The sequence below is a fragment of the Haliotis asinina genome, chromosome 2 (genome assembly GCF_037392515.1).
Source record: "Haliotis asinina isolate JCU_RB_2024 chromosome 2, JCU_Hal_asi_v2, whole genome shotgun sequence".
In the NCBI taxonomy this organism is placed as follows: Eukaryota; Metazoa; Mollusca; class Gastropoda; order Lepetellida; family Haliotidae; genus Haliotis; species Haliotis asinina.
In genome coordinates, this window is record NC_090281.1 from 19,297,347 (window position 1) to 19,324,583 (window position 27,237).

The window sequence follows — 27,237 nt, forward strand, 5'->3', positions numbered from 1 at the left end:
GGACCATACCATCAGACTTTCGGTCCTTTCGAATTTTCATTTTGGCCCGTATGAGTTTTTGCCTAGTTGACTACACCACCACCCCCACCACCACCCAACACATAGAACAGTACACGATCCGATGTCCCGTGTAATACTATATTTATGAGACGAGTGAATGGTCTGGTATCGAACAAGCGAAACAAAATAACACTGTAAAATTATTAAGCAGTTATATCTTCAATGGGAGAATAATAAAGAGAATGGTTCCCTTATCACTGAGTGTTACAGGGTAGCTGGAAAGCTGCCGTCTTGTGGCAGGCGGATCTTTCAGCGATGTTGGTGGTGTCCCTCGTGTCTGTCAGCCTTGTTTCCTTGTCGGTATTGGCTGACTGGTAGTATACCCTCTATAATAATGACCTTTTTTTAAAGTCTGATGCTCTCTCTTCTTTATTGCAGTGAAGGTGCTCTAATTCGCTCAGTATCTTGGTGATAGATCCTGGTGTCATGGATTTATAGTGAGATCGAGAACAAGGATTAACGACGTTGGACTACGAAGGATTTAGTCCCATTTCGGGCAGTGAGATTATCACACCTTTTAATTGGCCCTGCTTTTTGTCCCATTTCTGGTAGTGTGCTGTTCACACCTCTTAATTGATAGACAATAAATTACTAACTGGACTTGAGTAGACTACTTTGATCAATTAAACCTTACCACCTCCCTAATCACGTCATCTTGAGACTGCCAATTTTGGGACTATACCCTACGATGACAGGACACATATCAGCCATGAAATCATCAGTGTTTGTGAATATGATATAATAGGGTATATAAATGATAATGAATGACTGAAGTAGCGAACAAAGATCATTTAAGACTTAAAAAATTAGCTTAGTAAGCACCAAAAAATTCTAAACTAAAATAATAGACAGTGAGTGAGTTAATATTTAACGTCACATCGGCAATATTGCAGTCATATTATGACGAGAACGACATAAAAAAAGAAACATATATTCATATTATGAAGAACCTGTCGACGAAGGAAAGTAAAACCACATGACTGTCACAGTTAGTATTAAAACTAGAGCGCGGAAACATAAAAAATAATAGTATCACTCTTTGGACAGTACAATATAAAGACTGGAGGTAGATCTCCAACAACAGAAGGTAGATCACCATACTAGGGACCATGAGGACTTACAGTACCTCTACTACCTACATGGACCGCAGTTGGATTGACACCATCCCTTCGCCTGCTGGCGATTGCAGGAAAAGTTAGCCAAAATAAAACAACAGGAATTCTACTTTTAAAAAGGCTGGTAAGTTCACACAGACCTGCAAGTTTTTGGACTTACGTACCCTCCCAGGAGGACAATACTTTTACAATACTTCAACCGCTTTTGAAGGTACAGCCACCAACAATTCAAGTTACTAATCAAAACTACCAATCATTAAAATACATCCATCCACAGAGCACACCAGTCAAAATTCAACCAAAAACAATAATTAAATGAGAACTAACAGTGGAAAATATCTTTTATTGTTTTAACTGTAAAATACTTATCCCTTGTGATGGAGAATTCAACACAGTCAAGCAGAATATGCTTGACCGTGACTCTCTCATCAGGGATACAAAACGGAGGATCCTCACCCTTTAACACGTCGCCAATACGACATCGTCGTAAAATAACATCTTCAAATCTGGACTGGGGCTGCTTTCAGGATTTTAGTTTCAAGGGATTTAATATGCGCTAAAAACGTTAAGTGGGAATCAAAGATTAGACTCAAGAACATACCTTCCTTCACAACTTTAACTGGCGTGCCATCAAGAGATAGTTCAGGGTCTTTATGTAGTTTGTATTTACGACAAAAAGATTTAGATTTAGAAAATGTAAACCCGTTTTCCAGACACCATTTGCAGTTGTCGTTCAATGGTATGCATATTTTCCCACGACAAGAAATATTAAAATCAAACACAAATAACGATCCATGAAATGAATTGTTTAAAACTTTTGATAAACTGTTTATCTTTATGCTAAAAGTGTGACAGACAAAATACTGTCTTGTGGAACACCCTGATCCTCATTGTAATGATCAGACAGGGTAGAACCCACTCGAACTTGAAACTCATTTAAAAAGTTGGCTGTAAATTGAGGCAAACGACCTCGCAAGCCGAAGTCATGTAAGTCTCTTAAAATGCCATATTTCCAGGTTGTGTCATATGCTTTTTCTAGATCAAAAAAGATAGACACAGCGTGTTGTTTATTAATTAGTGCGTTTTTAACAAAGGATTCTAAACACACTACGTGGTCGACTGTGCTTCTGTTTTTACGGAAACCACACTGTATGTCTGTTATGAGATTATTTGTTTCCAAGTACCAAACAAGTCGATAATTTATTATGCGTTCCGTGGCCTTGCAAACATAGCTAGTTAATGAAATTGGTCGGTAATTGGAAGGATCCGCATGGTCACGTCCAGGTTTGGGTATTGGTACCACTACTATTGCGTACCGCCATGAAGAAGGAAATTTAAATTATGCACAATAGGATGGCGACGGAAATAATGTTCTGCTTTTTTTCCTTGCCTTCCTAGCCTGTTTGCATCCATCAGTGAACCATGGTTTTCTTATGTGTGGAACTGCAGGAGACTTTGGGATACAATCGTCAGCAATGTCACTGACTACATCTTGAAAACATTCAATAGCATCAAGAACAGTAATAAAACGTTCGGGATTAAGTTTGCCAGTACAGAGAGATTCATATAGAGTCCAGTTGGCCTTTCAAAATTCCATCGTGATGATGGAGGTACATCATATAGTGTCACAGGCTTTAGTGTTGTAGAGAAATGGTCGCTCCCACACAGGTCATCGAGAACCAACCATTCATTTAACAGATTAAAGTCAATAACTGATAAATCAAGAGCTGAATATGTTCCTGTGCCAGGACGTAAATATGTATGTAACCCGTCATTGTGTAGACGGAGATCATTATTTGAAAGAAAATCCTCAAGTAATTTACCTTTGGTGTTCGTAGTCGTACCACACCAGAGTGGGCTGTGGCCATTTAAATCGCCCTTGATTGTACAAGGTTCAGGAAGTTCACTGTAAAGAGCTTGTAGATCAGTTAACTGGACAGTGGATGAAGGTGGAATATACAATGAACAAAGCGTAAATGCAATTTGTAAAGTCGCACAGCTACGGCTTGGGGATTTGTTTTAATAGATGTTGTTGGAGGACCAGATCCGCCATCTTGGATTTCGACACCTGGACACCTGGTGTGTGTATTTTTAGACCATGAGTCACTCCTCTCTATTGTATATTGAGATCTATTGTGTCAACACAAGGTGTGTCTATATTTAGAGTATGAGTCACATGGAATTCCCCACAGCTTATTTTTAGATTCAGCTGGGTAACATAAGGTCCCCCAAACAGCCTTCCAGATCATTCCGACTTCACTTGCCAAAGAGAACGTAACCTCTCCAGTCTATGTTCTTGACTCTACTGGTTCTGGTAGCTGTTTACTTTGAAGACAGAAAATGGAAACGGTTCACCGGGAGACCCTAAGGAAGAATTGTTCTGGCCTCGTGCAGGCTATACAGCGTGTAGAAGAGGTGGTCGACAAACTCGTGCAGTTTAACGTCCTTACCTGCCTCATGAAAGCGGAGATTATGGAGAAACTGTCCTTTGACCGGGCCAGAGAGTTACTCCAAATGTTACCTAGACGAGGGCCTCAAGCATACACCCTGTTTTGTAAAGCCCTAGAGGAATGCGGGGAGATACAGGCCCTAACATTACTGGGACTTGAGACAGACAAGACCGAATATGATGATGGGTACCTATGTATGGACAGTATCCCTCTCAAACCTCGGTTCCAAGAACGGCTGAATTCTTTTCAGTCTTGGCCAGTGCAGATGAAACAGAGTCCTAGTCACATGGCCCAGGCAGGATTTGTATACTTGCTCAGAGGAGACGCTTGCAAGTGTGTTCAGTGTGGTGTCATTCTCCAGAACTGGGAAGTCGATGATGATCCCTGGGTCGAACATGAAAAGTGGTCTCCAGACTGTCCCTATTTGACCCTGGTGGGAGTCCCTCGGACAGAGATGGTCCGTTGGGGTAGTCATGTGGCTTTGTAATGTAAAATACTGTCTGAGAATAAATGAATATGAGAGTATATTTGTTGTCTGCGTATAAATAGAGGTTTACTCATTGAGATCAGACATCAGACTAGAATGATGGCCAGGTACGTGTTGAAACATTACGCATTTTTAAGGTCCATATTAATATTTCAAGACGTTGAGGAAATTCGACACGACATCTTAGACATGAACAGAGAACAGATTCTTGACGTCAATGGTATTATCAATAGGTTATTAAAAGGAAGATTACCCGTGACTTGATATGAAAGACGTCCTTTCCTAAGGAAAAATGATAGAAATAACTATCTAGCCGTGTTACGAAGATTAGTTCACCCTCTATGGACGACACACAGCTTTTGGAAGAGTCTTTTCTCCAGTAACATGCCTATCGTAGCATTTGTTTTGAAACCACAGTTTGTCAATGCACTTAGAGATGAGACCATTCAAAATGCCTGGTTATTCAATAGTATGGCTTCATATGACTAACAATGATACCATACCAAGCCATGGGTATAAATCACCACGAGGACAATCTTGCTTCATTTAGTCGTGGACCAGTGACAGTGACACATCACCTCAAGTTGCTCCCGTTCAGCAGCAGCAGCAGCAGCAGCAGCAGCAGCCAGCGCCGTCGCCGCAATTGCCATCACCAGTGCAACCACATTCATCGGAAAGTAATACCCAGGAAGAATTTAGACTCTTACACCCCTTTACCATGATTGTTTCTGGGCCGACCTCCTGTGGAAAAACCTACTTGGTGAAGCAGCTTCTAGAAAGATTGAACATTAAACCTTATCCCGAACGTATTTTATGGCTCTACAAACGTTGGCAGCCCTTGTATAATATCATTCAAAGTCGTGTTTATCCCTACGTTGAATTTCATCAAGGCATTCCTACTGACCTGGAAAGGGATGAGTTTCTGAACCCTCATGTGGTGAATGTCGTTGTGCTTGACGATTTAATGTCCACAGCGAGTAAAGATCCACGCACTACCGATCTGTTTACGGAAGGAAGTCATCATCGTAACCTCTCAGTCATTGCCTTGAACCAAAACTTGTATTACAGTAAGGATCCCACACAACGAAGAAATTGTCATTGTCTACTTCTGTTCAATAATCCTATTGATACACAACCCATCATGACTTTGGCGAGGCAAATGTATCCGGGTAACACCGGCCATTTTATGGACCAGTTTCAAAGGGCTACCCAGAAGCCTTATGGACACTTGCTGGTTGATCTAAAACCCCAAACACCTCCCCATTTGCGACTTTGTCCTAATGCGTTCAGTTTAAAAGGAAACCTCCAAGCTAGGACGATTCAGTCAGACTTCGACGTTCATCGTGAGCAGACGTGAGAAGAACCGTTCTCAGTCATGCCATCTTGTGATGACTGCGGACTCATGTTTCAAGATCCTTCTGATTTGGAAAAACACAGGCGAAACTGGTGTCCCGAAAAGTCCCAAGTCGGCCCTCCTGGAATACCCGAACTTAAAAGGAAATGGGAGGATGATGTGAAGAGACCACGTCCTCTGTCAGAATGTGACTATTGTAGTCAAGTGTTTTGCAGTAACCATATAGACAGATCAACTAAGGTGAAATCATTTTTACTTCATTACAAATGTATTATGAAAACAAATGAAACACTTTGAAGGTTAATCATCTGCCAGTGGTAGAAATGGTAACAAATATTAGGATGGAAAAATAACGAAGCCAGTGTACGTCCCTATATTTTGTCTCATAATCTTAATTAGTTTATTATCATATTTGTATGATTTTGAAAATTGATAAAAGAACACAGGGTCGACTTATACTTATAGTAAATTTCCAACATGACTGTAACATTTAAACATTGCATAGAGTGCCAATGTGGATCCTATTTCACACACATACGCGATCTAGTGTATGTTTCTGTCATATAGATTCTGCTGAAAGCTACAACAAATGAATTAAAACAAAATGCAAATAATGAATGCAAAAGAGACTGCCAATGTGGATCCTGTTTCACACACATACGCGATCTAGTGTGTGTGTTTTCTGTCATATAGATTATGCTGAAAGCTACAACAAATAAATTAAAACAAAATGCAAATAATGAATGCAAAACAGACTAATTCTATAGCAACAATGTCAGGATACTACCTTGTTCAGGAATGTATCCATTAATATCCACATAAAAGAACAATATTCCAAGCTGGTAAATAAATAACAGTCTAACTTGCGAAAAGGTAACACATCGTACACACGTGTTGGTGTCAGGTCCGCGGCTGGTGCACATTTGCGGAACTGGTCCCACTGAAATCTCGACAGAGAGTCAGCTATAACGTTGTCATGGGAACTGATATATACAGCTTTGAATGCGATATTATATACTGCAGGCAATACAGAACTAAGCGACGTACAAGTGACATGGTACGAGGGACACGGCAAGACTGTTTATTGATAATATGAACGACCGCTTGATTGTCGCAGTTAAAAAGTATCTGTTTGTTGGACAACGACTCACCCCAAATTTGGACTGACAGTACAATAGGGAACAACTCCAACAGCGTCATATCTTTCGTCACACCTTCCTCTACCCACTGCTGCGGCCAATGCCCACATGTCCACTTGCCCTCGTTGTAAGCACCAAAACCTACACCGCCTGCTGCGTCAGTGATAAGCTGCATGGCCGTGTTTGATGTCCACACTGGACTCTGAAAAAAGGATATTCCATTAAAATGTTCAAGAAACTGTAACCATAATGCCAAGTCGTCCTTGATGCCCGTCGTGAGTCGGCATCTGTGAAATGGAGACTTCAACTTGCACGTCTCGTCAATGAGCCGTCGACAAAATGCCCGTCCCCTGGGAATGGCACGGCACATGAAATTGAGTTTACCCACAAAAGACTGGAGGTCCCGTTTGGTTACCTTCTTACGATCCGCACTCAGCCACCCTCTGATCTGCGTGGTCGTCTCAACAATTTTGTCTTGTGGGATTCGAACATGTCTGACAACTGTGTCCAGCTCCCGGCCCAGAAAAGTAATTTTAGTCGTAGGTTGAACAGTTTTCTCAGGTGCCACTGCAGCATTGAAGTGATTCAGTACTTGCATACAAGATTGCAAATTATGGGCACAGTCACTGGTGCCGGCAACGCCCCCTGTGAGGAAGTCGTCCAGGTAATGCATCAACTGTTTGGGAGATTGTGGAGAATGCACCATTGCAAAAACGTGCTGCATCTTTCAAAAATAGCGCATGAAATAGAGCACCCAAATGGTAGATATTTATCAAAGTAGTAGTTCGATCGGTGATACCTATAATGCAGGAAACGGTGGATTATCAAAGGGACCAGCCATTCAACCTAGGTAGACCTCTTTTTCAGTTTTTCAATAACAGCCTCCTCACTCATCGTGTCTGTCGCTGATGACAGATTTTTCGACACTCTGAAGACCCGGGTTCCCTGAAACTTAAGCTTAAAACTATGCAGAAAGCCATCATACAATGAATGTGCATCCGCGGGGTTAACCAATGAATACGAATGAAGAGACTCCAACATGTTACTTACGCTGAGGGGGGGTTGGTGCTCGAGACGTTTTGTCTACATTGCTGGGATGAACGGGGCTGGTAATTTGTACCGGTGGCAGCTGACGTTCTGACGGACGAATGGACAGAACTCTGGTCGCTGTGACCAGGCTCTCCAGTTTCCACACTTGTGGGGGTATTTACCGAATTGACGCTGACAGTTCCCTTTGTTGAAATCCAAAAAGATATTGAATGGTGAATCGGGAGGAATATTCTTGGAAAAACTTACCCCAGTATTGGTGCGGGATTTGATCTGTTGGGGTGTAAGCATGTGCTGTAACCAGAGCTCACCGTCGACGCATCCCAACTGTCGAGTGGGATCACTTGCCATTCTATGACGGAATTGTTGATCATACGCCCTCCAACCATCTCCGCCGAAGCGCCAGGCAGTATTGCGTATGGACTCAGTGTAGGACAACATTCCCTGTAACACACTAGGTGAAGAATGTTTTGACATGTAAATCGACATAAAGATATGAAATGCCGGTGTCCATGCACCAAGAGTGATTGGCTTACCCTGGCGGGAAGTGAGAGCGACTCTACCGTCTCTATCAGCAACTAGTTCCATTTTTGCTTGGTTCTCAATACCCGAATTCACATTAGGAAGCAAAGTTGAATGATCAACGTACTCACCGTTGTAGATTTTTTTCACGGGTGGCTTGCTTCACGTGTGCTCCAAGCGTCCTGAGCGTCCTTCCTGAGCGTCATCCATTAATGGTGGAGGGGCGGGATAGGTGACTGAATTGTCATTCACGACGGGAAGACACAACTTGGTTCTGCACGTTACCTTTATTCGAAAGCAATTTCAGAATTGCCTCTAGCTGACCAGAAATACCAGGAATTGCGTTGGGCGCCGGTGATGTGAAATCCAAAATCTCCACCGATGCAGATCGGGGCAATGGATTAAGATAATTATGGAAAGACTCACCGTTCTCCGAATCCTTATTGTTTGAAGCCACAGCAACACCTGGTTTCTTCTTGGGCTGCTTGGAACCCTTCCCCGTCCTCACCTGCTGGTGATTGATAACAGTCTTTCTTTTCCCGAGCATGATGAGATGGAGAACAGGCCGATTTAACAGGATGATGTTTACCGTACGATGATACCGGCGCGAATGACATTCAGAAAGTGACGTAAACGGCGCGCGTATAATATATGACGTCACTGGTAACCAAGCGAAGTGATTTGGCGGCATATAACAGAATGCGGAAATAAACATGAGAACAGGGAAGTAAATGCGAAAGCCGGGGAAGAATGGTTTTGATAACCGCATTTAGTGTTAATCACTAAATGTAATTAAAGTTGTTTAAATTTGTCATTTTCACTTCTGTTGACCCAAGATGACGTTTGACAAACTTCAATTGCTTTGCCTCTGGTTATTCATTAAAAACAATACGATGTGGAGCATATGAAAAACCCGGAAAGGGGAGATTTAGTGTAGGACTGCTAAGCAACTTAACCTTGCAATGAATGTAGCGTGTATCTGCGACGTTCGTGCTCAGAGTTCTGTCCCAAAGTCTCTTAATGAATCCAAGGGAGTTATGTATATACAATGTATACACAGACGTACCTGAGGATGAGATAGTTGAACAACAGAAGAGTCAAAAGGTAAAATGTGCCCAAGATTTGTGCGTGGTAAAGAAAAGGACTAACTACTTCTTACTTATGGTGGCTGATTAGGGCCATCCCTTTCTCGTCTTACATTCTGGAGGCGAGAAAGCAATATCGCGAGACGAGAAAGCGATAGCTCAAGACGAGAAAGCGATGACGCGAGACGAGAAAGCGATATCACTGCGCGAGAAAGCGATGGCCCTTATCAGCCACCGTACTTACTATCTCAACCCCCATATTTACCTGAACGTGTTAGGATGCATTATCAGTCGTTTCGTGGGCGTCTGTATATCCCACCAGCTGTTAGATGCTAAAATTGTCTGAAGTTTGGCTATGTTTCAACCGGATGTAAAAGTAAAAGGTCCAAGGTGCACAAAGTAGAAAACTGTTCAGAAAAAGTATCCAAGTCTTACAGTTGTGGTGGTAGCCACAGCGTTGCTTACAAGGGATGTGAGAAATACTAGGAGGCTGTATCTGTGCAAAGGGTACGAGTAGAGAGTAAACTGTCTTATGCTGAAGCAACTCGAATAGTCAAGTCCACTTCACCTCAGTTTGATGCAGCTTCTGTAACCGCCGCTCAGATATCCCGAACTGTGTCTGTACAAGTCTCGAAATCAACAGTTGAAATCCGTCCTTTTACACCTAGATCTGGGTCCGACCCTAACTGAATTGTAAAGCTCTGTCAAGAGAGACAGATTTAAACCCGGGTGTATCAAATACACAGGATATAACTCAAGTTAGCTCTTGACAGGTAGCCTATCCATTCATTAGAGCTTCTTCTCAAACATTTTAGTGTCTTCTTCGAAGTGGTTTCAGGATGCTTTAATGCAACAACCAAGGAGGAACAGATGAATCGTCTTATGTCGGCGCCAAAAATACATCTTCACATCGATGTTCCTAGTGATTTGTTGAGATGAATGATGGATGAGGCTTTAGTATTCCTGACCATAATGCAATGGAATGCACATAGTGTTATTGTCCATGGGTATAATTTATACCATTTTCTGTTAAATAGGTCACCGGCCATATACTATTTGTGAACAGGAAAGATTTCTTTGGCCAGAGATTCATTTTAGAATTAATGGCTACCTTGGTCTCCGTCAGGGCAGACTAACCAGCAATCCGAATACTAAATTCTCGAAGAGGTGGTTGTGCTATATTTATGAAGACTGATTTGTCGTATCAGTGTATGAGTGAGTGAGTGAGTTTAGTTTTACGTCGCACTTAGCAATATTCCAGCTATATGGCGACGGTCTGTAAATAATCAAGTCTGGACCAAACAATCCAGTGATCAACAACATGAGCATCGATCTGCGCAATTGGGAACCGATGACATGTGTCAACCAAGTCAGCTAGTCTGACCACCCGATCCCGTTAGTCGGCTCTTACGACAAGCATAGTCACCTTTTATGGCAAGCATGGGTTGCTGAAGGCCTATTCTACCCCGGGACCTTCACGGGTCTATCAGTGTATGAGGCTAACGCAGTAAAGATTCATTATGATGAAGATGAAGCCGTTGCTATTGTTAATTCTGTTAAATCGCGAGATTGGGGAATTGCTCGCTTCTACTATACCAACCCACACACAACACAACACCTGAATAAAACAAACAAGGAGTTTAATACACAGCAGTCGCAGGATAGTCTGTTACATAATCATTCGAAAATAGTATGGGTACAATTATTATAGCGATCAATCAGCTTTCAAAGAATAAAAGCATCATACGTTGATTCGTTATACATACTATATTAAACACGACACACATTCAAACGTATACAACGCTATGTCATTGTTAAATACTCTACACAACAAGCCAGATGGCGTTTTCACAATCTACAAAGTACATAGTTACAAAACAGTACAGCATTAACATCGTAATACAATAGGTAAAATTTAATAGACAACCACCTCCCTGATTTGTGACTGCCATCCGTACTTTATACCTATGCAGGTTGAAGGGCGACTCATTGCTGTTTACAAGGAGTTTTCCCGTTTTGTTGCAACCATCAAACGTTGGGTGAAAGAGTTTCAGCGAGGAAGAGAGAGCTTAGATGATGACCCCCGTCCAGGACGACCCTCAACCAGTACCACCCAGGAAAACATTGACACTGTGCATCAACTAGTGATGGGAAATCGTTGTATCACCCTGCACGAGTTAGAAGATGCAACCGGGCTCTCATATGGATCCATTCACAGCATACTCCATGACAATCTCCACATGTCCAAGGTGTATGCAAGACGGGTCCCAAGAATGCTTTCTGATGACGTGAAGCTTTCTCGGGTCAACATCAGTGGCGCGATGCTGACTCGTTACCATGCCAACCCAGAAGATTTTCACTTTGGAATTGTAGCCTATGATGAAACCTGGCTTCATCATTATGACCCTGAGAGCAAGCAGGAGTCAATGGAATGGAAACATGTCACCTCTCCAAGGACAAAGAAGTTCAAATCGACCAGGTCCCCAAAGAAGGTTATGGCTACTATTTTTGGGACAGTAAAGGTGTCTTCCACATCGACTACTTGCCTCATGGTACGACAATAAATGGAGAGTACTATGCTAACCTTCCGAAGCAGTCAGAATACTTAACGTGAAGCGGCGAGGAAAGATCCGGCGAGGGATTCTTCTTCACCAGGACAATGCGCCAGTCCACACTAGTCGAGCTGCAATGAAAACTGCGAGCGAGTGCGGGTACGAAATTTTACCTCACCCCTCCTATTCACCAGACCTAGCCCCCTTCCACCTCTTTTCTCGACTGAAAAAACACATCCGGGGCCAGAAATGTCAGGATGATGATGAGCTTATCGCCGCTGTGGAGGGTTTTTTAGGGGACCAAGATGTGGAGTTCTTCACATCAGGAATCAGCAATTGGCAAACCAGATGGGAGAAGTGTGTGAAGTTCGAAGGGGACTATGTTGAAAAATAAAGCAGTATGAATTCCAAAATCGTCGTTTCTTTTATTCTAATTAAACGATTCCCTTTGAAATTGTAATGAAATTACATATGATTGTTAATTAAATCAAGTCAAAATTAGGGCGCAAATAGGCCTCTTACTGGCTCATGTCGCCCTAAAACTGTAAAACCAACCAACCCAAACAATGTAATGCGCCTAATATAGAATATGTATTTGAAAATCATGATTACGTAAGATTTATGTGCTGCAGCTGTATGTTGTATTGCTCAATGAAGTATGTAAACCGAATTCTATATTTGTCAGAGGGGTACAAAAATTGTGTTAATGATATCTGTGATATCTGTACATGCGATGTGTGTGGTGTACATGTGATGTGTGCGATGTATATGTGATGTGTATATGTGATGTGTATGGTGTATATGTGATGTGTGCGATGTATATGTGATGTGTATATGCGATGTGTATGGTGTATATGTGATGTGTGCGATGTATATGTGATGTGTATATGTGATGTGTATGGTGTGTGTGTGATGTGTATGGTGTATATGTGATGTGTGAGGTATACATGTAATGTGTATATGTGATGTGTATATGTGATGTGTATGGTGTGTATGTGACGTGTGCGGTCTATATGAGTGGTATATATGTGATGTTTATGGTGTACATGTGATATGTGTGGTGTGTATGTGATGTGTATGGTGTATACATGTGATGTGTGTGGTGTATGTGTGTGGTATATATGTGATGTGTATGGTGTGCATGTGATGTGTGTGGTATGTATGTGATGTGTATGGTGTATATGTGATGTGTGTGGTGTATATGTTATGTGTGTGGTATATATGTGATGCGTGTGTCACAACAGCCATCAAAGTCTGGAACATGTTGACTTATCACCACGAAGCAATTTTACACTCAGCTATTTGTTTTCAAAGATAGCAGGTGCACGGTATTTAGACTTGTCTCCTTTTTTTATCTGGCTTGCGATTGTATGTTTATGAAGAGGCTGCAACTTTTTACCAGATTTTAATCCAGGTTATTATTTCCTTTTCCTCCAGAAATCAATCCGAAGATTATTGATACATGAATTCAGTCAGACATATAGCACACTTTAAAATACAAACTCAAGATATGGTTTCAAATGGTAGACATATGCTGCAAAGTTTATCATTACAGTACGATATGATTCTAGGACAAGGGATCGTGTGAACTGTGTATCGGCACCTTGGAATGTTGACAACATGATCTGTGTCCCGGACGAGGGATCGTGTGAACTGTGTATCGGAGTGTTGACAACATTTCGTCGTCTTCCAACATTTCAAACTTTACATAGGTTCAACATCAAGCACATCAGAGATGAGAAAAACTTATTCGGAGAGGTAATATTTTTCACAGTGGAGTATCACATGGTCGTCATAGTCATAAGCGTGCTTGTTACAAAGCAAACATTCTTTTGAGACTTCGTTATGAAATTTTCAAACATAATTGTAAGGCTGCTCTGTGTTCAGGGCATAAAGATGCTAAGTTCAAAAGCATGTGATATGTCAGTAATATATGAGCTCGCATGTAACGAGATAGTCATGCATTAAGCGATACTTTATGACGCCACACTTTTCTTCACGTTCATGTATGTGTTTGTTTATGCTGACTATATCCTCATTTCAATTACTTTCATGCTTAACACTCCCCATTACCTTAGTATAAGCGATAGTACCCTGTTTTGTTGATCCGACAACAAGGTCAGTTGTGTTGGGGGTATTTTCCATCAATGTTGTACCTGCTTTTTATAGCAACTAAGTGTACTCTGAGTGTCCCCCTGATAAAATATATCATTGTATGTAACTTAGGCCACATTCCAAGTGCAAGTGGTAAAATGTCTCGATTATGTACTTTGTAGGTGTAGACCACTCTGTTATAAACCTTTTCCATTCATGCTGGCTGTATGAATCGTTTTATTACCAGATATAGGCCGTATTAAGTTGTGTTGGTCCCGCAAACATGCCGATCGTGCTGGTAACATCTTCAAGCAATTTTGTACGGGGTAAGTGCTCTCGATATCCAATTCACTGTATAGTGTGCGCCATTGTGACATTCTTCTCGTATTGTAAGTAAGATGCGTCACTTTTCCAGTGCAGGGGAGAAGAATTGTCTCGCTGTGTATTTGGCTGGTGCACGCCTATGTATGTACAGGCCTTGATGACTTGAACAATTTTTCATCATACTGATATGTGAATTCTCCCATTATTATCAGAGATGTCAGTTGACCTTACACTCAGTTCTGTTGTGCAAGTCTTATCCTTAATAAGCCTTTTAAGGGTGTACAAACTGGGCCATACTGTTATACCACTCCGGTTTATGTACACCGGTTTATGAACAGGTTCTGATGAATATTGATCTTTTCAATTCAGATGACAAGAATTTTTATGGATGATCAACTTCTTTATTCCAGGGTAGCGACGTTTCGGTATAGATTCTTATACCGTTTTCAAGCGTGTGGGGAATGGCAGGGGGAGTACAATATATATACAGCAGAGATGAGCATGTGATGACAATACAACAATAACAGGATTAACAATAACTATTTGAGGTAACAATACATTAGAGAAGTGTTGAGGTAAGCTGATTAAGGACTGAAGCCAGCTGGGGGGGGGTAAGAGGGTGAGTTGACAGAAGCCAGAGTGAGATGAGTGGATTAATTGGTGGAAGCCAGGGTGAGTTGAGTGGATAAATTAAGACTGGGGGCCAGAGTGGGTTGAGTGGATTAATTAGTGTTAATGATGCAGTTGAATGCCGGAGAGACAAAGACGCCTTGATCCCTGTTGATTGTTGGGTTGTGTCTGCGGATTTGTACTGCTTCGGCAAGTTTGCGTTGTTTGAAGTCATGTCTGCCCATGGGATCCCCTCTCTCTCCCATCCTCTCTGAAATCTACATGACCTCCTTTGAGCACCAAGCCCTCAGTTCCTCACTAATTAAACCAACCTGCTGGTTCAGGAAGGTTGACGACACCTTTGTCATTCTGCCCCAAGCTAACGACCCCTCCGCTCTCCTTCAGCACCTTAACCAGCAACACCCCCGCATTCAGTTCACGTTTGAGACTGAAAGCAACTCACAACTCCCCTTCCTTGACGTTCTCGTCACCCGCACTACTGACAACACCATCCAAACCTCTTTCTATCGTAAACCCACTCACACTGACCAATACCTCCACTTTGACTCAAACCACTCACTCCGAACTAAAACGGGCATCATCTCTACCCTCACCCGCCGTGCCCTAAACCTATCCTCTGTCTCTCCTCAACCCGAACTAAACCATCTCAAGCATGTCTTCACCCAACTAAACAACTACCCTCCCCAACTTGTTAACCGTGTCATTAACTCCACTGTCAACCCACCTCCCAAACCCACTACTACCAAGCCTGATCCCGCTCCCATACGCATCTCACTACCATACACCGGCAAAACATCACACCACATCAGTCGTCTACTCAAGCAACAAGCAGGCATTGACACCTACTTTACAACAGGAACACCCCTCAAAACAATCATTAAGGCTAACGGTAGGAAACACAGTACACAACAACAACACCCTAAAGGCGTCATCTACAACATCAGCTGCAGCTGCGGCAGCAACTACATTGGGGAAACATCCAGACCACTCAACATACGCATTAAAGAACACAAAACCTCCACAAACAAAGGTGACACAAAATCAGCCATTTCGGAACACATCACCAAATTTCCTGACCACAACATCAACTGGGACACTGTCACAACACTTGCTAGCAACAAACATGACTTCAAACAACGCAAACTTGCCGAAGCAGTACAAATCCGCAGACACAACCCAACAATCAACAGGGATCAAGGCGTCTTTGTCTCTCCGGCATTCAACTGCATCATTAACACTAATTAATCCACTCAACCCACTCTGGCCCCCAGTCTTAATTTATCCACTCAACCCACCCTGGCTTCCACCAATTAATCCACTCATCTCACTCTGGCTTCTGTCAACTCACCCTCTTCAGGTCTTAAGTCGTTTAAGGGCTCTACACACGCGCCATATCTCATATCAACGTTGGTATGTTATGACTGAGAACTATAAATCCACCAATAACCCTAAAGCCCGTAAGGAAGTACTTGACAATTGTCACGAGTGAAAGTGTGATAAAGTGGTTTATAACAGATACACTCGTGCAAGGAAATGGATCACACAACAGTCTGACTAATCTAGGAGATGATTTATTAATACCATCCTAACACAGAAGGGAGGCTGATTCTACTTTACAAGTTCAACAAGTGTACAGGGCATACTCTTAGCAATCATATTCTGTGCAAGCAATACGGCATAGTCACCTCATTATTAAATCCTTCCAAAACTGTATACATCATGACTTCCTAGTTTCACGTTGTCATAGTCCCCACGTGGGTACAAGTTCATGAATCAACGCTGAGCATTCACATCACGGGTATACTATCAACCGGCAATAATGTCCAGTCCCCACGTGGGTACAAGTTCATGAATCAACGCTGAGCATTCACATCACGGGTATACTATCAACCGGCAATAATGTCCAGTCCCCAAACAACGTCCCAGCCAGTCTAGCGCAAAACTCAGCTTCGCCCTATAAGCTGGCTGGCCACATTCAATCAACTGACAAAAGCTTACTTCATCACATCCCAACGTGTACCTTAAGTTACATAAGTGAAGGCCCCTCACCTCAAGTAAATTCCAATTACACCAGATATACTCACCACATAACACAATGTTGGGATGGCCGACTTAGTGGATGTCTTGAGAGAACGTAATCCCTCTTCCAAGAAATGTACTTGGTCGAACAAACATCCTAGACAACAATCAAGACTCTCTGTTATTTCCTAGTTTCTAGAGATACTGTAAATCTTACTGTGTCCTCTGTCATCTTTCCAGGACACAAATCTGATCATTCAGCCATCACACCAACCCTTTCTAACTCTCAATGTAAGACTAGAGGAAAGGGCTACTGGAAATTCAATACATCACTACTGAGTAATAATGGACATAGAGAGGAAAATTCTTCTTGAAACTAAACGAGAGTATGTTTAGAACAAATATGGACACTAGCGACATTTTCTTTTGTAAAAGACATGTTATTTTAATCAGTCTTAAAAACACAACCCTTTCAGTTGAAAATGTAAAAAAGAAAAATCCAACAGACACACTCTATTGAAAAATTCATTGCCCGCAAGAATAATAATGTGACTGCTTTTGAGAAAAACCCCATAGCTTCCTCTGGCAGATATGTATGAGGAGTCTCTTGACTTTATCTTTCAAAACATTTTAAGTAAATCTTACTTTCATTCCACGATGTCTGTATCATTCACTTAGAACACATAATGCATATCCCTGTATTATTATTCATAACCCTTGACAGTGATTGGTTTGCCAATCTTAACTTTATCTTTTTTGCAAGGCCTACGGTGTTAACGTCCTTTTATATAAGAACATCACCCTTGATTGTTTGAACTCAGAGATGGTCATTCACCGCTCTTGTTTATCCATTAGCTATGTATGCACTTCTTGTACCCTCTTGTGCTGGAATAAAAATATGTTCCACGAAAAATGAAAAAAAAAAACCCAAACAAACAAAAACAATGCTATCTTCTTTGTAAGAATGAACCAGACCAAAGTCTTGTACTTTGCGATAAGTACTTTGTTTCTGGTGATAAATACAGCCCTGAGAGATCACATGCTCACCTAAAACACTCTTAACAGCTTGCAGAACAGCCATTCAAAGTCTAACAAAGGTTGTGGGCTCTACACCAAAGCATAAGCAAAACATGTCACTTAAGCCAATCACTCAGTAGTTAAAACATGTTTCGGGTTTTGTCCACAGGTCTTCATTAGGGGTTTTGGTGCTTTTGTCCACGGGGTTTTTGTCCCAGGGGTTTTGCCCTACAACCGAAAGAATGCATGGCACAGAAATAAATGTAAGCTTTCCTCCCATTTTTAGTGATTTTGCAAGTATACCATGTTTTTTTCCATTTGACAGACGGGTCTCGAAATTGACTGATTCACGTGTGTGTGTGTGTGTGTGTGTGTGTGTGTGTGTGTGTGTGTGTGTGTGTGTGTGCGCGCGTGCGTGAAATGTGAAGTTTATGGCGTGTGTAAATACAAACCATTAGTTCGTCTGTTGCGTTGTGATCAAATACACGTGACACAACAGGCAACACAGTCTGAATATCTGTTGCATATGTTACTCCTGTTAAAAGGTAATGATAAATTTCTAAGATTTTGATAGGCTTTGGTAAATTTCGGTAAAACTTTACTAGAGTTATGTTCTACTTTGAATATCCATATAATGAATGGGCGATGTGGCCTAATAGACTATATTATTTCATCATCAATACTATTTGATTTTGTTGGTGATTTCACTATACCATCTCGTATCGAGTCAGACCATTTACCAATAACACTGTCAATAAAGACAGGTCATGTTAGATATTCTGAAGGGTTTGACGAAAATCTAAATAATGCTTATAAGTTTTTCTGGGAAAATGATAAAGCAGAACGATTTAGAGAGAATCTGTTGTCAGATCATGTTCAGTCCACAGTTGATAAATCCGTTGATAGCGCATTCACAAATATTGATGACAGCATTAAATACGTCACTAATGCTCTCTGTTTAGCTGCGGGAAATATGAAAAGAAAGATTTGTGCATCAAAGAAAATATCAAACAAATGGTATAATAGGGCATGTGAGAACCTTAAAACTAAACGGTATAAGCTGTTAAATAAATTTAGAAAATCGAAAGATAAGAAGGCATTAGAAGAATATTGTCAGATAAGAAACAAGTATAATGCAGTGTGTAAACAATAGCGACTTGATTACTTTAAAGAAAAGCGGGTAGACATAGAAAATAGCATATCAGACCCAAAAATGTTTTGGCTGAAACTGAAAACCTTGAACACTTCTACCGTAGCAAAAAACAATATTAGTGTGAATGATTGGCATCGACATTTTAGAAATGTTTTCAATTTAGAAACGGATGATAACACTGATAACTTTGCTGACGGTGCAAATTGATCAACATCACCTGACTCTAATCTTGAGCTGACAAAAGATATGTTAGATTCTCCTATTAGTAGGCAGGAGATTTTGGACAGCATTAAATGTTTACAAGCCAATAAATCACCAGGCATCGATGACATAACACCCGAGTTAATTAAGAATTCGGCGGATATTTTAGCACCATATTTAGAATTATTGTTCAATGTAATATTAGAAAATGGTATATTTCCAAATAGTTGGACAATCGGTATTATTGTCCCGCTGCATAAACAAGGCAGTATCAGTAATCCAAACAATTACAGAGGCATTACACTTTTGAGTAGTTTTAGCAAGGTTTTTACTTCTATCGTCAACAGAAGATTAGTAATATGGGAAGAGGCATTGAATAAAATAACTGAATCTCAGGCAGGATTTAGACATGGTTATACGACTACCGACAATATGTTTATATTACAAAGTATTATACAGAGATATATTAATACCAAAGGGGGTAAACTGTGTACACTTTTTGTGGATTTCGAAAAAGCATTTGATTCAGTCGACAGACAAAAATTATGGTCTATTTTCAATAGCCACGGCCTAAGTCCTAAAATGAAAAAAATGCTTCATAATATGTACGAAAATGTCAAAGCTTGTGTTAAAAATAACGATGAATTGTCAGATTCTTTTGAACTACAACTTGGGGTAAGACAAGGCTGCAGACTTAGCCCATTTTTATTCTCATTTTTCATAAATGAATTAGCAACCCAAATTGAAAGCAATTGTGAGTATGGAATACAACTGCACCCGGACCTAGTACATATATTCCTCCTGCTTTTTGCAGACGACATCGTGCTATTTTCAAGCACCGTTGCGGGTCTTCAGAAAATCATACAAGAACTTGAGAGTTATTGCGACAAATACAAATTAACTGTAAACAGAAATAAAACGAAAGCAATAGTCTTTAAAAAGGGGGGACGTTTGTCAAAAACCGAGAAATGGTTGTATAAAGATAAAGAATTAGAATGCATTAGTTCGTACAAAAGATATCTATTTGCAAGAATGGTCTGAAAAGATGTCCCTTTCCAGTAAATGTTTGTATTATAAGATGTTTAAATGTACTTTTGTCGCCGAAACGTATCTTTCGTGTCTAAACGTAAAAAAGTATAGGATAGCCTTAAGCAGACTGAGATGTTCTTCACATGATTTACTTATCGAAAGTGGAAGATTTAAAAATGTCAACGAAAGAAAACAGAACTTGCAAGCTATGTGATCTTAACCAAATAGAAGATGAATATCATTTTCTTTTAATTTGCCCAGCATATAATTCCATCAGAAAGTTGTATATTAAGAAATATTATCAAGTCCATCCAAACCTCTATAAATTCTTTGCATTGTTGAATAACACAAACCACACTATACTGCAAAACTTGTCCATGTTTACCGATCATGCTATGTTGTATAGGACAGAATATATGTCAAAACACATTGTAATCGAGAGCTGACTATTTCCCTTTCTTTATGTATATTACATGTGTGTGTAAATAGTGATTTTTAAATGTGTTGTACTACAGGCCTGTGGCCTTTCAGTACCAGAAATAAAATATAGAATAGATAGGCTTTGGCAGAAAAAAATGTCCTCAGTAGAACGGATAACTACAAGAGTTCTACAATAATTGTTCCTGTCTCGCAGGTGATGTCGGTCTTGCTTTCATTGTTGATGATGGCACTGTGTACATTTCCTAAATACAAACTTCACAACATTCAGTCAATCTCTATTTATGAAATACAAGAAGCGGGGGTGCTCAAATTATCGAGGGGCTTTTAGCGGGTACTCAAGGTATGTCTGGGTGTTCAAGTTTCAGTTTGACACTGACATGGCGAGGGATCCATTTAAGCATCCATTTTATTACTATGATAAATCACGACTCTTTCCCGGGTGCTCATGAGTATATCGTTTTTTAAATTACTGGTTTATTATTAGAGGTATTGCTGACAGATCGTTGAGTGAGTCCGTTAGACCTGATATTTATTTTGTCATGGTGCGCCCTGGTGTCAGTATGCCCTTCATCTTTGGTAATACTTTTTAGAGCTCCTTTCTTCACTTGCATTCCACTTCCGCATGAACGGTCGTGTTGGGGAGGACTTTTCCTTACAGGTGAGAAACGTTCAAGTTATTTTCTCCTATTTAGGTAATGAAATTAATAATATCATACTATGAGATAAACTGTCGCAATTTTGCGTCACAGTAACATAATTTAATCGCTATGTATAATACTATATTCTCTCTATGCCAGTGAACATAATTGCGTTACATTCAAGGAATAATGTTTCTTAGTTCCTTTAGAGGTTTCACGTCGACTTGGGGTGTTTTACACATCGAACCGTGCTTTGTAGAGGCAGGCATATCAATGGCGTCTTTCTAAATCCTTGCTTCTACAACCCTGTGAACACTGTCGTACACATGCACATGCACATGCACATACACAGACAGACAGACAGACAGACAGACAGACAGACAGACAGACAGACAAGCACGGCGTACCGCCACTGTCACGTGTCCGCCGTGTCTGCCTGCGTGTCCACCTTGCCTGTCTGTGTGTCCGCCGTGCCTGCCCGTGTGTTCACCAGGACAGTCTGCGTGTCCGCCGTGACAATCTGCGTGTCCGACGTGTGTGCGGCCCTTAAACCTACAGACGTGCCTGTCTGTGCAAGGCTACATAGATAAGCAGGCTCTGCTTATGTTTGGAAAACTCTGTAGATCGCACTGTGACATGTATATTAAGAAGTTATTCACATATCGTCTTGTTCAGTATCAAAGTGATCGCACGGACAACACTAAATGTAAAATAAAAAATCTCCACTCTTCAATATGCTCCGACTCATTTAGAAATATGATATGCGTGACCTGCTGGACAACTACATTGATTATTCTGTCATACCATCAAAACTAGCTACGAATCGCTTCATCACTGAGCGGATAAAGCAAGTGGAGACTAAGTCATTACAGAGGCAAATATCTGTCAGACAGGATTTGAGTAGATATTCATTGACCGGACATGGTACACTGAGTATATGGAAACTAGCTACATATGCTCCCGATAGAATCAGAGACTTATCAACAGTTGCAAAACTTGGTGTCAGCAAAATCAAATCTGGTGGATGTAAGTGTGGAAGAATAGAAAATGACATTGTCAAGCACATCCTTATGTTCTGTCCTATCACAATGCATGAACGAAACGATCTATTTGACAACATGTGTGATGTCATTGATGTGAATACGTTTGTTGACTGGTGGTCTAATGATGACGATGTCATTATGTCTTTCATGATCGGATGTGTACCTGAGTGTTTCTCGGATGCTCCATTTGAAACGTGGAGAGACTGTATGTTCCTTACAGCACGCTTTTTAAGACATTATATCATCTCTTGCAACCTCACTTCATCGTGTAGATATCATGTGCATACCTCTTGCTGCTATATAAATCATATTTGTGTCCATATTTAATGTTTTTCAATAACCTGTAATCTTCAATCGTGGAGACAGACAGACAGACAGACAGACAGACAGACAGACAGACAGGCAGGCAGGCAGGCAGGCAGGCAGACAGACAGACAGACAGACAGACAGACAGACAGACAGACAGACAGACAGACAGACAGACAGACAGACAGACAGACAGACAGAGAGAGAGACGGGCAGGCACGTTAATGTATTATATAGCCACCACAAGCAGGCCAGTATATTGATCATGTCAAACATACTAACCATGACCCATTGCATAATGACTGGTTTGTCATCAATTTTGGTATACGTTTTCCCATTGCTATCTGTGTACAGCGTGTTTTCGGTTAAACCTTTGACCGATCCAGACATAAGAAATGACAACTGGGGACTTTTGTCGGATAATCGAAGTGGCGTTACCACTAATTATACCTGTTATAAATTCATTAACTGAGCATCATCAAGTGAACGATGACAAATAACGTGTAGGTTTAAACCACCTAACACGGATTACAACCTAGCGACAACAAGCGGTTTTGACAGAAGCGTCTATGAAAACAAGGGTTGTAACTCGAAAACTAGGCAAAGCAGGAGACAAAAATAAATGAATGAAGATTGTGAGAACATATAGCTTTCATTTTTCACAACAGCTGTCGCGATTTCAGGTTTGTACAAACCTATAAACGAAATAGTTTACCACCTGAAATGTAGATGAATTTCGCACAGGCCTTCATATTACGTCAAGGAGACGCTCCGCTTTGATTGGTTGAAATTTCGCTCGCTGCGGAGAATTGTGCACTGTTGTCAAAGAGGTCGATTTAAAGGTCGAAATGAGCAGTTTTAAAGACGGGGTTTCATTTATAACGATGCCAATGAGTGATTTATGTATTTGTACCCCCTAGAGTATATGTGATCTTTAATCGGTATTTTCTTATTTCTCTTGCCAAATGTTTACTTTTAGAAAAGTAACGTGCATGCATTAACTTGAGTACAGTTCACGCAGTTCGATAAGTATGCAGTGATCGATTCTAGCACCCCGATGATTGATGTTTATATGGGATCAGCATCTGTCCCCGACCATGCGATTCCTTTCTAAGAGTCTGTTACTAACATATACTACTTTTTTCACACCGTTATCAAGTTTGTACTCCGACCTATTTCATCACTTCCGTGTAGATGTGACAAACCATGTTTACATAAGTGACGTTTGCTTATGTAGCTGGAGCTTCTAATGTAGCGTTCTTCTCCACTACAAGTACTTGCTTTGTCTTCAGCTTATCCACTTATTTTTTAATCCGTATATATCTGTTTTCAGCAGTAGACCACGTACTCCCAGGAACAATGAACAGCAGAAAGACCCTGACTCTTGTGGTGCTGTTTCCTGCCCTGTTGCCGCTGACATACTCTCTTGGTAAACACACGTATATAATCGTACAATGAAATTATATTCACCATGGTTACTGGATTAAACTTTAAAGGAAAGTCAAATTCATGTATAGATTCTTGAAAACAATGCCGTATATTTGTGTCTAACAATTATCGTAAAACAACAGAAAATATACTTGTTTTTCAGCGAACCCAAGTCAAGACTCATGTAGCACAAATGGGTGCAGACATGGAAATGGTCTTCTTAGATGTCAATCATGTAACACCGGGTGTCACGGATCAGACTGCAGCTCTTCATGCCAAGGACATTGTGATGGAGACGGATGTGACAGGTACACTGGAGAATGTTTCAGATGTAGGCCGGGGTTCTACAGACGATACTGCGACACACCCTGTCCACCACGATGTTCCAGAAGTACGGTAGGTGGCGCTGTCTACTGTGACCGATATACGGGTGCTTGTTCTGAATCTTGTGGTGGAGGATGGACTGGGTCAGACTGTCATCAACGATGTCCTGACAACTGCAAAGCATCAGTCTGTCACAAAGATACAGGACATTGTCTTGATGGGTGTGATGGAAGATGGGCAGGGGACTTCTGTAACATGTCATGTGACAGCTGTCTGATGGGAAGGTGAAGCAACACCGGGTACTGTCTACTTGGGTGTGAAGCAGGTTTCTATGGACAGAAGTGTGAGATCAGATGTCCTCATTGCTGGACCACAGGCTGTGACAGGGAAACTGGGGTATGTGAACAGTGTCAACCAGGTTACCATGGACACCGCTGCAGTAACACGTGCCCCGAGAAGTGCTACACAGGAAGAGATGGGCACAAGCATTGCAACAGGGATACTGCAGTTTGTGTAGAAGGGTGTGCGACTGGGTGGCACGGACCACACTGTAAGACCCCGTGTAGTGCCTCCTGCAAGTCATCCCTGTGTTACGGCCATGATGGATCGTGTGTGGAGGGTTGTGTTCCTGGGTACTATGGCAAACACTGCCACAGGAAATGTCTCCATTGTAGAGACAATGGGTGTGACCATCATGGACGGTGTTCAGCGTGTAGTGATGGGTGGTTCGGAGAGAGATGTGATGTGGTTTGTGGGTCGTGTTTGGATGGTGTATGTGATGTAGACGGTAGTTGTAGTCGTGGGTGTAAGGACGGGGCATACGGGAGTTACTGTCAGCATACATGCAGCGGGGATTGTGTAGCGTGTGATCAGATGACAGGGGCTTGTAATGACGTAGGGGTTGTTGACGCCGTGATCAAACTTGATATGCTTGCTGGTACAAGCTCCTTAATGTATCCAAAGTACCAAAACATCATGTCAGTGGCGTTTGTAGTTATATACGCACTCAGTCAGTAGTAGTACAGGCTCGGACCGATGATTTGGTTGGCATTTTTTAGGGGAGGGCAGATTCCCCCTAGTATATTGTTTCGTCATCTTTTAAACTTTGACACGTCATATTCTCGACACATGTAAGTAATTGTTATGTTTGTATTGTTTTGGTTTGTTTGTTTTTTTTTCTTTTTCTTGTGTGTGTGTGTGTGTGTGTGTGTTTGATTTATTTTTGTTTCTGTAAATATTGAACTAGGGAATGGGTCGTCTACAACGTAATGAAGAGGCGTTTGTGTAGTGTATGCTAAGAGGACAGGGGTTTGTACATATGTACATAATGATACTTTGGTCAAACTTTCATATACATGCAGGTACGTGTATTCAGAGTATATTAAAGTACTATCAGTTACGTTTGTACTTTTCTTCACACTCTAAGATGTAATTTATTTGCTAATTCATTGATTTATGTATTGGTGAATTGTTTTATTGACTGATTGATTCATTTATCTAATTACATTGCTAGAACTCAGCGAGTAACCGGTATGATCAGTATCAGTTAATAATCAGGTTTCTGCAGACACAAACGTTAATTGACAAAACCCTCTCACATTAACATTGACCTGTTGATTCTACTTAAGTCACCTCACACTCTGACACTTTCTCTGTTCGCACTCTTGTTCACGACTATATCATTCGGTGTCCATATTGATATAATGTGATGTAATAGAGCACATACAATGAATTTGTTTACAAACCCGATCGCGTGTGTGTGTGTGTGGACGTTTGACGTATGAGATTACATATAGGTGTACAATGTACATCAGAGAGCAACGCAATAAACTGTGCATTAATAACAATGATGATCGAGTTGTACTTATTTCCATGACCACATTTCCGGAGATTCGAACAATCCGATGACGACGCTATTTTGACAGCGTATAGTGAATTGTTCCACGTCGATGTAACTGGGTAACAAATTTGAAGGCAATTTCCGAACCCTTGCATGGCAACCTGCAATAGGAGCAATTTTACCGATTATGGTTATCAGTTGTTTTTATGGTTGTGAAAATATTCATTTCTTTAAGAGAATATGTAGATGGCATATTCCTGCTGCTTGATGAGAATACCCATACATTTGATACGAGCACAGTAATGTTCTTCGCTAAATACCTTCAGTAAACTCCTCTTATCACAGAAATGTAAGCGAGACAAATGGCGCAGAGAGCTCGAAGAGCCAAATAGAGATCATCATATTTAATGTACTGGCAACGTCCAGTTCGTTGTTAAAAGCGACTTGAATGCTTGGGCCAGACTCGAGCGGGAGTTTTATTGTCGATGATGACATTACCTGCCCGGATGTTGAAAATGACGGTGACTCCTTTAACATTAAAAGAGTCTAAAGACAATGAAGTGAATTCATTTGGACGGCCACTATTATCGTTACGTCGAATGATGGGTTTACATATGCTAAGAGGTCGAACAGGAAACCATAAATGTGGAAATTTTGCGTTTTTTAACGCTCTGGAAATGTGTCATTGCCTATGCCCTAATCTCCTAATCTGAGTTTGTAAAGAAAGTGTGTCAGACTTCATAACATACTTGCCGTGACAGATCTAACCACCTACCATTGGCAGGCACATCTGAATGGTCAAACTTCACAAAGAAACAGGGCGTCGAGGTACAAAACCTTAGCGGTAACAACACCGAGGACAGCAGTTGAGACCATAGGACAGACTCAAGTTGACACCAGACTGCAAGCTAGCAGGTACAATCAGTAGCTACAAAACAT

At 41.1% G+C, this 27,237-nt stretch overlaps 1 protein-coding gene and 2 pseudogenes across 1 annotated transcript; 1 reads left to right on the forward strand and 2 right to left on the reverse strand.

Moving 5' to 3' along the window:
- Positions 1-4,997: 4,997 nt before the first annotated feature.
- Positions 4,998-7,311, reverse strand: LOC137271617 (uncharacterized). The gene is made up of 2 exons (XM_067804057.1): positions 6,635-7,311; positions 4,998-5,016 (listed from the first exon to the last, which is right to left on the reverse strand). The coding sequence occupies exons 1-2, from the start codon at positions 7,309-7,311 to the stop codon at positions 4,998-5,000; spliced, it is 696 nt and encodes a 231-aa protein (XP_067660158.1).
- A 140-nt stretch (positions 7,312-7,451) lies between these two features.
- LOC137271618 (uncharacterized) lies at positions 7,452-8,721 on the reverse strand (annotated as a pseudogene).
- A 2,505-nt stretch (positions 8,722-11,226) lies between these two features.
- Positions 11,227-25,475, forward strand: LOC137271619 (cell death abnormality protein 1-like; annotated as a pseudogene).
- The last annotated feature ends 1,762 nt before the right edge of the window (positions 25,476-27,237 follow it).